The sequence below is a fragment of the Monopterus albus genome, unplaced genomic scaffold, assembly GCF_001952655.1.
Source record: "Monopterus albus unplaced genomic scaffold, M_albus_1.0 scaffold354.1, whole genome shotgun sequence".
NCBI classification, from domain to species: Eukaryota; Metazoa; Chordata; class Actinopteri; order Synbranchiformes; family Synbranchidae; genus Monopterus; species Monopterus albus.
In genome coordinates this window covers 250,588-262,613 of record NW_018128234.1, presented here as the reverse complement: position 1 = coordinate 262,613, position 12,026 = coordinate 250,588, and the positions used below count along the sequence as shown (strand labels likewise).

General features: G+C 41.8%; 1 protein-coding gene across 1 annotated transcript in view; it reads right to left on the bottom strand.

The window, feature by feature from the left end:
- Positions 1-2,221: 2,221 nt before the first annotated feature.
- The window catches only part of LOC109974925 (zinc finger protein 432-like), a 17,576-nt gene continuing 7,771 nt past the window's right edge, over positions 2,222-12,026 (bottom strand). The window contains exons 3-6 of the mRNA XM_020625378.1: positions 6,807-6,865; positions 6,527-6,727; positions 4,052-5,146; positions 2,222-3,002 (exon numbers count right to left, since the gene is read on the bottom strand). Of these exons, the coding sequence (XP_020481034.1) occupies positions 2,710-3,002; positions 4,052-5,146; positions 6,527-6,727; positions 6,807-6,865 (1,648 nt within the window). The 3' untranslated portion in view covers positions 2,222-2,709. The remainder of the gene's footprint in view (positions 3,003-4,051; positions 5,147-6,526; positions 6,728-6,806; positions 6,866-12,026) is intronic.

The following is a 12,026-nucleotide window of genomic DNA, read 5'->3' as shown; positions in this document are numbered from 1 at the left end:
TAAGCCTAGGACGATATTATGATTAAGATTACGGTTAAACATATCATAATACTAACAATAATCATCCTGTCTGCTGACAGTCATCAACTTTTCTCTCTAGTTATCCTTGACCATATGCACCCTGCAAAAAACTCATGAGAATGACTAAGCATTTAACAGCCTACCTAGACATCCTGTCTCCACTAAACATTTCTAATACAGCAAGTATCTAACCAATATCTATCTGACTAAAAAATACCTAACAGAATGTTTGCTACATGCTGTTTAGACATTTTCCACGTTTTTGTCTGAAAAATGCTATAATTGCAAGGAAGACCATCTTACACATAGAAGCTTACATATAGGATCACAGCAAAGAAGACTAGCTTACATGCCATTATTTTTATGTTATTATTTAAGATTTTCCTTTAGGTACTCAGCTCTGGGCTTTCCCTGGAGGGGGTGGTTTGGGAGGGTCTCTCTCCTCCTTGGATGCCTAATCTGGGGACAATAGGGACATTTGATTTAGGTTGACACGATAAAAATCGTGTCAAAAGGGGGAATTTGTTAGAAATTAATAAATCAGTCAGATAATTATTAGACTTTAATGTGTTAGATTTTAATGTGTGTTAGTAATGCAGTTTAGTAAGATTCAAAGTCTGTTCATGTGTGCTTTGCTTCAAGGTTAGAAGATAATGTTGACTCTGAAAAAGGGTATCTTGACACCAGTTGTTTTTGTATTAATCTTGTGTAAGAATTATGTCTGAAAGAATGTTTTAGCTACACATCACGCATACAACACACACACGGAATTCTTAATTTGGTTATGACTTGTGCTCAATGCATGCAGAGCATAAGATATGAGACAGAGACGTCGGACTGTCTCCAACTTGTGATGTTTTTACAGGTGTCTGTGTAAGGGGTTAGCCCAAAATCTTATAAATGTATGAGGCTTTGTGTTTCCGGGGTCTCCTGTCTTCCAGCTGTAGTCTGGAGCAGGAGCCGCCCAGGTTTGTGTTTCTGTAACTTTTTATTGTGGCTTTCAAAATAAATCAGCACTAAATTGAAGCAAGTCGAACTCTGTCTTCATTCAGATCTGTTCAATAAAAGAACTGGGGTATAACACTGGAGAGGATCTGGACTTCCTTGTCCTCGAAAGAATGTCCTTTGTCCTTCAGGTGCAGGTGGACTGCTGACTCTGGTCCACTGGAGTTGGCCCTCCTGTGTTGGGCCATGCATCTGTAAGATTTGAGTCTTATAAACTCTAGTTACTTTATAAGCTTTAGTTACTTCTCATACCTTTAGTTCCCCTTAATTACCTTTCATAACTTTATCTTACTTGTTTATGCATATTACAGCTGTATTGATGATTGTCCAGAACTACTAAGCTTTGGTTATTCTTAATACATTTATTTTCCTTGCTTATATATCTTACAATTGTATTGATGAGAATCAAGTAGAATCTGCTTACTTTAAATGCTGTAAGTTCTGTGTAGAGACTAGATGTCTGCATCTCTTTGTGACCAGACAGCCTATTTACATTTTAGCAAAGGCCTGTTTTACACTCACACCTCGACCCACTTAGCATATCCCAAGCTTTGCTTTGTCTTGGGATGTCCTACAGAGGCCAGGGGCTCACCACCTGAGAGACACACACACACCCACACACACATAGCTAGATTTACCATATTTCAACATGGAAGTGCGAGCTCCGGCTCACACCAAATGACCAATAGGATCACAAACTATTGAAGGTTGCACCACTGTCCAGGACAGAGCAGCCCTAGAAGATAAAATGTATTTTACAAACTTAATTCGGGGTCAGTGGATGGAACTCCTGCGGGAGCTCTATCTCTCCGATCCCAGCGCTGTGAGGCCTACCTGTGATCAGACTTTCAGTAAACTTTCTGATGATTTTAAACAGTCCTCTCCTGTCCTCACTTCTTGTGCTTCCAACAAAAAAATCGAGTTAATTTCTAACACATTTGTGCAGCAGCTGCTTAGTTTCACCAATGTACAAGTCGTTACACTCCTGACTACACTTAATTGCATATACCACATCACTCTGTTTATGTCTGGGTGTTTTGTCCCTCGGGTGGACCAGTCTTTGCCGCAGGGTGTTCCCTGGCTTAAAGTTGACTGGGATTTTGTGGTTGCAAAAGATCATTTTCAACTTCTCTGATAAACCAGCCACATAAGGGATGACAGTGTTAACCCCTCTTGTTTCTGGTTTCTCCCTGAGCCAATCCCGGTCGGCAATCGGGCGAAGGCGGGGTACACCTGGACAGGTCGCCAATCCATCGCAGGGCGCATCCCTAATAAATGGCTAGTATTTTAGCAATTCATCTGTGGTCTCAGGTTCTGACAGTAAAACATTCATTTCATTCAATGTCAGTGAGATGTTTGTCGCTGACATGTTTTCTCCTTTGCTCTCCCATGTTTTGTAAGAATACAACTTTCAATCCATCTTTTCCCAAACAGGTATGGATTCTTCAATGTCTATAAAAAGTTGATGACTACTTGAATCTGTTCCCACAGGCCTTGCAAACATACAGCTTCTCACCAGTGTGTGATCTCGTGGTATTTCAATCGAGACTGATACCTAAACGTTTTCTCACAAGTGTCACACATTACAGACTTTCTCTCTGTGGGAGGATCTTTGTGACGTCTCCTCTTTGGCTTTGGCTCTGCATTACTAGCTGATCCTGAGTCTCCATGCTGGCTTCCTCCCTAATCCTGGCTCCCAGCTACAGCAGAGCTGGGATAGAGGAGCTGCTGGCCACTAGTTGGTTCTGCTTCACTCTGATCCCTTTCCTCATAGGTAGGAGTCAACATAAAGGGATTGGTCTCCTGCTTCAATCCAAGCTGCTTCCCCCCCCGACTGCTGCAGAGTTCCTCCTGTTCCTCGTTAATCTGCAGAGGCTCTGGGTCCTCTTTGTCCAGACTGGAGTTCCTCTCCTGGTTCCAGAGCTGCTGGTCAGCCAGAGCCTCCCCCTCCTGACAGACATGTTGCTGTGGCAGCTCTGGAGGGACAAAGGAAGGAACAGGTCACTGATGTGATGAGGAAAAAACAAAAGTAATGTTTCTTATTCACCTGCTTCTAAGTGTAATTTTTCCAGTCTAGGTCAATACAATCTAATTATACCAACTGAATTAAGACACCAACAGTAAGCATTTCCTACAGGGATGCTTGTCATGTTTCAACTTAAGACATGGCCTATTATGTAATTACAACTATTATTCTATCATAATGTACATTTCAGCTAACTGGTAGCTAGTGGAGGTAGAAAGGCTTTCCCTGGAGTTATAATCTGAGCTACTATGGTGTTATTGGTAACTTCACGTCAGTCAAAAGCAAACAGTCTTATAAAGCACAGTATAACTCTGTAACAGTTGGCATTTGTAAAGTTTATGGAGAGCGCTGCTGGTCCATAGTAAACCTTTGCTGGTGTAGCTCAGTCATAAACTTCTGCGCATTACATGAAACTAATGAATATCTTGTGAGTGAAGCAGGACCAGGTTTTCTCTCAATGTCATATAAACAGTCGCTGAACACTGTTAACACGACAAATTAACTCCACTGTGTAAAGTTAAACTTCTGTGCATGCCAAAACCACACAGCAAAAGCCCCAACTACACAAGTACCACTATTATGGCAATGGTGCTAACCACTGTGCCACCGTGATGCCCTTGTGGTGTTTATTTCTTATCTAATGTGTCTCAGGTGTTGGAAAATGTCAGAGGTACTGCCCCCGTCTGTAGTTAATTGATCATGGATGGCATAGTTCTCACCGACATAAAAAAGAAATTATTTTTAAAAAATACTTGGGTGGACATTAAGATACTTGGGGGGCCTGTACAAGTAAAGTCTATGCGTGGAAAAGCCTGGCATACAGCTTTTAACCTGTTTGAATTCTTAGGTGTCTTTTCATGTGTGCCGTCATATAGAATCCTTTCCCACATGTTTTACAAAAATATGGCCTCTCCCTTGTGCAGGTTATAATGTGGGTCAACAAGCTCCCCCATTGTGTGAAACAGTTCAAACATGTTTGACAAGAATACGGCCTCTCACCTGTGTGGGATCTTAAATGATATTTCAAATGTGATAATGTCTTGACTGCTTTCCCACACGTCTTGCAAACATATGGCCTCTCCCCAGTGTGGTTTCGTAAATGAACCTCCAAATTTGACGACTGCTTGAATCCATTCCCACATATCTTGCAAACATATGGCCTCTCCCCAGTGTGGGTTCGTAAATGTACATTCAAATTTGATGACTGCTTGAATCCTTTCCCACATCTCTTGCAAACATATGGCCTCTCCCCAGTGTGGGTTCGTAAATGAATAGCCAGATGTGGTGACCGTTTGAATCCTTTCCAACAGGTCTTGCAAACATACGGCCTCTCACCTGTGTGGGTTCTCATGTGGATCAACAAGTCCTGCCGTTGCCTGCAAGACTTCCCACATGTTTTACAAGAATACGGCTTTTCCTCTGTGTGGGTTCGTAAATGACCATCCAAATGTGATGACTGTTTGAATCGTTTCCCACAGGTCTTGCAAGCATACGGCCTCTCACCTGTGTGGGTTCGTAAATGAGCATTAAAATCTGATGATCTCGTGAATGCTTTCCGACAGGTTTTGCAAGCATACGGCTTCTCCCCTGTGTGGATTCTCATGTGGACCAAATGCTCACTCTTACATCTGAAAATTTTCTTACATGTTTCACAACACTTTAAAGACTTTCTATCTGTGCGAGGATGAGAGGGAGTCTCTGACAGGGGAGAGGTGTCCACATTGCTACTGTGACTTGTGTCTTTGTAACGTCTTCTCTTTGGCTTTGGCTCTGCATTACTAGCCGATCCTGAGTCTCCATGCTGACTTCCGCCCTGATCCTGGCTCTCAGCTACAGCAGAGCTGGGGGAGAGGAGCTGCTGGTCATTGGTTGGTTCTGCTTCACTGTGGTAAGTAGGAGTCAACATAAAGGGATTGGTCTCCTGCTTCAGTCCAAGCTGCTCTCCCTCCTGACTGCTGCAGAGTTCCTCCTGTTGCTCTTTAATCTGTGGAGGCTCTGGGTCCTCTTGGTCCAGACTGGAGTTCCTCTCCTGGTTCTGGAGCTGCTGATCAGCCAGAACCTCCCCCTCCTGACAGACATGTTGCTGTGGCAGCTCTGGAGGGACAAAGGGACAGGTCACTGATGTGATGAGAGAAAAAAGCAAAAGTAATGTTTCTTATTAACCTGTTTCTTAGTGGAATTTTTCCAATCTAGGTCAATACAATCTCATTATACCAACTGAATTAAGACACCAACAGTAAAGGATAATAATCACAGGATAAGGATAATCACCTTTATTTGGCCAAGCATGTTACACTCACAAGGAATTTGTTTCTGGTACAGAGCCGAGGCAGCCATCTGTGGTGCCAACTCACACCGACGGCTCTAAAAATTGGGGGCGACTTGAGGGTTCAGTGTCTTGCCCAAGGACACTTCGATGTGTGGACTACAGGCACCGAGATTCGAACTTCCGAATATCCGGTTGGGAGCCGACAGCTCTACCCACTGAGGCACAGTCGCCCCTGTAAACATTTCATACTGTGAAGATTGTCATGTTTCAACTTAAGACATGGCTGATTATGTAATTACAAATATTACTCTATCATAATGTACATTTTAGCTAACTGGTAGCTAGTGGAGGTAGAAAGGCTTTCCCTGGAGTTATAATCTGAGCTACTATGGTGTTATTGGTAACTTCATGTCAGTCAAAAGCAAACGGTCTTATAAAGCACAGCATAACTCTGTAACAGTTGGCATTTGTAAAGTTTATGGAGAGCGCTGCTGGTCCATAGTAAACTTTGCTGGTGTAACTCAGTCATAAACTTCTGTGCATTACATGAAACTAATGAGTAACTTCACTTGTGAGTGAGGCAGGGCCAGATTTTCTCTTTCTGTGTGCAGGCCAAAAACTGTCAGTGTGGATGGTCCACATAGCAAAAGTCCCAACTACCTATCCTCATGCAAGAAGACATGCAGCTGTAATTGCTGCCAAAGGGGCTGCTACAAAGAACAAAATGAAGGGTTGAATACTTTTGACAGCAAAAGATAGCAGTTTTTAATTCTTGATTCATTTTCAGACAATTCTATGACCATGGCTTACATTTGTCATCGTGGGTGATTAAGTGTATAATGATGGGTAGAAATGGCAACTGTATCCATTCCAAAAGGAATCTACAGCACAATAAAATTGGCAAAAATAAAGGGGTCAGTGCTTTCTGAATCCACTGTAGAACAAATGATTTACTTAACAGCAAATTCCTCGTTAGACTTTAGAATGAGAAGTTCTTTAATCTATATATTAGCAAATTTTGCAACTACACATCGGTCACTGTACCATTATCTGAAAATAATCATGCCAGTTTTATACAGAAGATTACGAATAAGAAGTCACGTCACAGAAAAACGGAAATTTGAACAAAAACTACATTATGCTGAGTCACCGGTGTTGGTGAGTCTTTGTGTTAGTTTCGTTAACACCTTTCGAGTTTTACAAACCTATTCTGTGTAGCTTTACTTCTGGGTTCCAAACGATATCCAGCAGTCTGCGCTGACGATCGATCTCTTCTTCGTACTGGACGATAATTTTTTCAAAGCCGCCAAATATTTCTTCAGCAGCAGCAGTTAGTCGCTCGGTGACGAACTCTCTCAGACGCTGAACTGAAGCCATTGTTGATTTGTTACAGGCTAAATATACATCTGCGATTTAAAAAAAAAAGGCAATCGTCTTCAACTAACCCCATTCATCTACAAAGCTATCGCTGCTGGCGCTGTTTACTTCCGCCGGATGTCACACTGTGAAGTTCCACTTGGAAACGTGGTTCGGACTTTGTTCCGCTTTCGACATACAAGGCATTTTTGTAGCAGCAATTTAAGCTGAAACTTTTATTTTTAACTTAGCCGTGCTGCTCCTTCTTCCGTCCATATTCTCTCTTGTATGAGGCATCACCGGCTCACCTGGTGTTCAACCTGGCTTAGCCTTCGTGAAACGTATTCAGCCCGGATGCACTTTGGAGACTAGGTCAAGTCTCCATTCGTCCTATCTTGGATTTCACAATTCTGCTTTTGTGATATAGCCCTCTGATCAAGACTGTATGTTTACATTTGTTGTTGATATTAAAATATTTCACTTGTAAAAAGTCAGTGATGACTGAGACAACGTATCAGAAACAATATAAATCTCTACCAAACAGCAATTATTGTGTCTTGATGACTTACAGTAAATCAATATAGATAGAAACTTTATTGCAGACTCAAGGTCCAAATTCTGAATAATAAAAAAACTAACAATTAAAAAAAACACCACAAAACAACAACCAGTCCACTACTATCCCTTTAAGAGGCAAGTATACCAGTGTCTCCAAAGTATTGATGTATATCGCATGTCACTATATGCAGCGTTAGTCAACAATAAAACAATGTGGTTTTCAGAGCTATTCAAGCGACAGATAAATTTGTACATCAGGTTTACTAAAACAGCTGATAAAGTACTAACTCTTAGTGACGTTCCGCTTTCGACATACAAGGCATTTTTGTAGCAGCAATTTAAGCTGAAACTTTTATTTTTAACTTAGCCGTGCTGCTCCTTCTTCCGTCCATATTCTCTCTTGTATGAGGCATCACCGGCTCACCTGGTGTTCAACCTGGCTTAGCCTTCGTGAAACGTATTCAGCCCGGATGCACTTTGGAGACTAGGTCAAGTCTCCATTCGTCCTATCTTGGATTTCACAATTCTGCTTTTGTGATATAGCCCTCTGATCAAGACTGTATGTTTACATTTGTTGTTATTAAAATATTTCACTTGTACAAAGTCAGATGACAGACATTTCAGAAACAATATAAATCTCTACCAAACAGCAATTATTGTGTCTTGATGACTTACAGTAAATCAATATAGATAGAAACTTTATTGCAGACTCAAGGTCCAAATTCTGAATAATAAAAAAACTAACAATTAAAAAAAACACCACAAAACAACAACCAGTCCACTACTATCCCTTTAAGAGGCAAGTATACCAGTGTCTCCAGAGTACTGATGTATATCGCATGTCACTATATGCAGCATTAGTCAACAATAAAACAGTGTGGTTTTCAGAGCTATTCAGGCGACAGATAAATTTGTACATCAGGTTTCCTAAAACAGCTGATAAAGTACTAACTCGTAGTGACACAAACAATTTACTGGCACTCATCCGTCTAGGCCTATGACAGCTTCATTCTGAAGTTTAATGTTCATGAAAATCAACTACATAACAAATGAAGTGAGCCTGCCAGAGAGTCAGGCTGGATTATCTCTGATGCAGAGCAGCTTGTCACAAAAAGGAAAAACACAAAACCTACAACAAATAAAGAAAGCAAAATGTGTAAAAACACAAGACTAACAACCTCAAACTGAACTGCCCACTTTCAGGTTCTACATTTAGGTCACAGGGTGGTCCTGAAGTTTAAGATGATAGATAGAAACTTTATTGCAGACTCAAGGTCCAAACCCCAACAACAACAAACAAAAAAAACACACCACAAAACAACCAGTCCACTACTATCCCTTTAAGAGGCAAGTATACCAGTGTCTCCAGAGTACTGATGTATATCGCATGTCACTATATGCAGCATTAGTCAACAATAAAACAGTGTGGTTTTCAGAGCTATTCAGGCGACAGATAAATTTGTACATCAGGTTTCCTAAAACAGCTGATAAAGTACTAACTCGTAGTGACACAAACAATTTACTGGCACTCATCCGTCTAGGCCTATGACAGCTTCATTCTGAAGTTTAATGTTCATGAAAATCAACTACATAACAAATGAAGTGAGCCTGCCAGAGAGTCAGGCTGGATTATCTCTGATGCAGAGCAGCTTGTCACAAAAAGGAAAAACACAAAACCTACAACAAATAAAGAAAGCAAAATGTGTAAAAACACAAGACTAACAACCTCAAACTGAACTGCCCACTTTCAGGTTCTACATTTAGGTCACAGGGTGGTCCTGAAGTTTAAGATGGAGTTTTTTGTCCTAACAGAGACAAATGGTAAAATAACAAATAATTTTATCCTTTGTTTCACACTTTACTTTCCCTAATCACCATGGCCCACCCACAAGTCAAGAACACTTAACATGTTTGGAATATAGGAACAATATCTGAACTGTAATAGGAATAATGGTGATAGAAAGTGAAGTGAAAGAGTTGTGGGATTAACCCATACACTACAGCAGAGTGCATAACTGCACACCCTCTGCACTTTGTGTTCTTGTTGTATTTTTATTGGCTTCTTTCACCTGCTGCCTTAAAGTGCCTTAGATTTGAGATCTTACTGCCTATTTAGGTTTGTGTTATTGCTCATTTACTTTATATTTCACTCTGTATTTCATTTGTATTATGCGGCATTCATGTGGAGGGCAAAGTAAGAATTTCATTGTACATGGAAACGCATTTCCGTACTGTGCATATGACAGTAAACACTTTGACTTAACTTGGGCAAGACACTGAACACCCAAGTTGTCCCCGATGGTTAGAGCCATCGGTTGACTTGTCGCCACAGTTCAGTTTGAGGTTGTTAGTCTTGTAACAACTCAGATCCAGTGTAATTTCACATCTCACTGACATTTCATTCAATGTCAGTGAGATGTTTGTCACTGGCATGGTTTTTCCTTTGCTCTCCCATATTTTGTAAAAATACAAGTTTCAATCCATCTTTTCCCAAACAGGTATGGATTCTTCAATGTCTATAAAAAGTTGATGACTACTTGAATCTGTTCCCACAGGCCTTGCAAACATACAGCTTCTCACCAGTGTGTGATCTCGTGGTATTTCAATCGAGACTGATACCTAAACGTTTTCTCACAAGTGTCACACATTACAGACTTTCTCTCTGTGGGAGGATCTTTGTGACGTCTCCTCTTTGGCTTTGGCTCTGCATTACTAGCTGATCCTGAGTCTCCATGCTGGCTTCCTACTTAATCCTGGCTCTCAGCTACAGCAGAGCTGGGAGAGAGGAGCTGCTGGTCACTGGTTGGTTCTGTTTCACTCTGGTCCCTTTCCTCATAAGTAGGAGTCAACATAAAGGGATCAGTCTCCTGCTTCAGTCCAAGCTGCTCTCCCTCCTGACTGCTACAGAGTTCCTCCTGTTCCTCTTTAATCTGTGGAGGCTCTGGGTCCTCTTGGTCCAGACTGGAGTTCCTCTCCTGGTTCCAGAGCTGCTGGTCAGCCAGAACGTCCTCCTCCTGACAGACATGTTGCTGTGGCAGCTCTGGAGGGACAAAGGGAGGAACAGGTCACTGATGTGATGAGAGAAAAAACTAAAGTAATGTTTCTTATTAACCTGTTTCTTAGTGGAATTTTTCCAGTCTAGGTCAATACAATGTAATTATACCAAATGAACTAAGACACCAACAGTAAACATTTCATACTGTGAAGCTTGTCATGTTTCAACTTAAGATATGGCCTATTATGTAATTACAACTATTACTCTATCATAATGTAAATCTAGCCACAGGGGTTTCATGCCAGTGACTTCAGTGTCGGTCCCAAGGCCGGATAAATAGAAAGGGTTGTGTGAGGAAGGGCATCCAGCGTAAAACATGCCAAATTTAACCAGTGCTGCTGATCTACAGGGTGCTGGTGGAAATTGAACTAATGTTGGTCGAAGAAGGAGAGGAGGTAGAAGGGATCGTAGACAGGGAGAGAAGAGGAAAGGCAGGAGTATAGGTCTGAGAATAGGGACTCAACATTGGCACAATGACAGGGAAAGGTGGAGAGCTGGTGGACATGATGGAGAGAAGGAAGGTAGATATACTGTGTGTGCAGGAGACCAGGTGGAAGGGTAGCAAAGTGCATAGTATCGGATACAAACTATTTTATTATGGTGTGGACAGGAAGAGAAATGGGGTAGGAGTGATGCTGAAGGAGGAGCTCGTGAGGAATGTTTTAGAGGTGAAAAGAGTGTCAGACAGGGTGATTGGTTTGAAATTGGAAATCGAAGGGGTAATGTTGAATGTAGTCAGTGGTTATGCTCCACAAGTAGGGTGTGAGTTAGAAGAGAAGGAGAGATTCTGGAGTGAGTTAGATGAGGTGATAGAGAGTATTCCCGGAGGGGCCAGAGTGGTGATTGGAGCAGACTTCAACGGGCACGTTGGTGAGGGGAACAAAGGTGATGAGGAGGTGATGGGCAGGTTTGGTGTTAAGGAAAGGAACCTAGAAAGACAGATGGTGGTGGACGTTGCTAAAAGGATATAAATTGCCGTAGTTAACACTTATTTCCAAAGGAGGGAGGAACAGAGTTACATATAAGAGTGGAGGTAGGAGTACACAGGTAGACTACATTCTATGTAGACGAGGGAATCTGAGAGAGATTAGTGACTGCAAAGTGGTGGTAGGAGAAAGTGTAGGCAGACAGTATCGGATTGTGGTGTGTAGGATGACTCTGGTGGTCAGGAAGAAGAGGAGAGGAAAGACAGAAAAGAAGACCAAGTGGTGGAAGTTGCAAAAGGAAGAATGTTGTGAGGAATTCAGACAGAAGTTGAGACAGGCTTTGGGTGGTCAGGAAGAACTTCCAGATGACTGAGAAACTACATCAGAAGCAATCAGGGAGACAGGTAGGAAGGTGCTAGGTGTATCATCTGGAAGGAGGAAAGAAGATGAGGAAACATGGTGGTGGAACGAGGAAGTACAAGACAGCATTCAGAGGAAGAGGCTAGCTAGAAAGAAGTGGGACGTAGAAAGGACTGAAGAAGGTAGACGGGATTACAAGGAATTGCATCGCAGAGTAAAGAGGGAGGTGGCAATGGCCAAACAGAAAGCATATGATGAGTTGTATGCCAGGTTAGACACGAGGGAAGGTGAGAAGGACTTGTACAGATTAGTGAGACAGAGAGATAGAGATGGGAAGGATGTGCAACAGATAAGGGCGATTAAAGACAGAGATGGAAAGGTGCTAACAAGTGAGGAGAGTGTGCAGAGAAGATGGAAGGAGTATTTTGAGGAACTGATGAATGAGGAAAA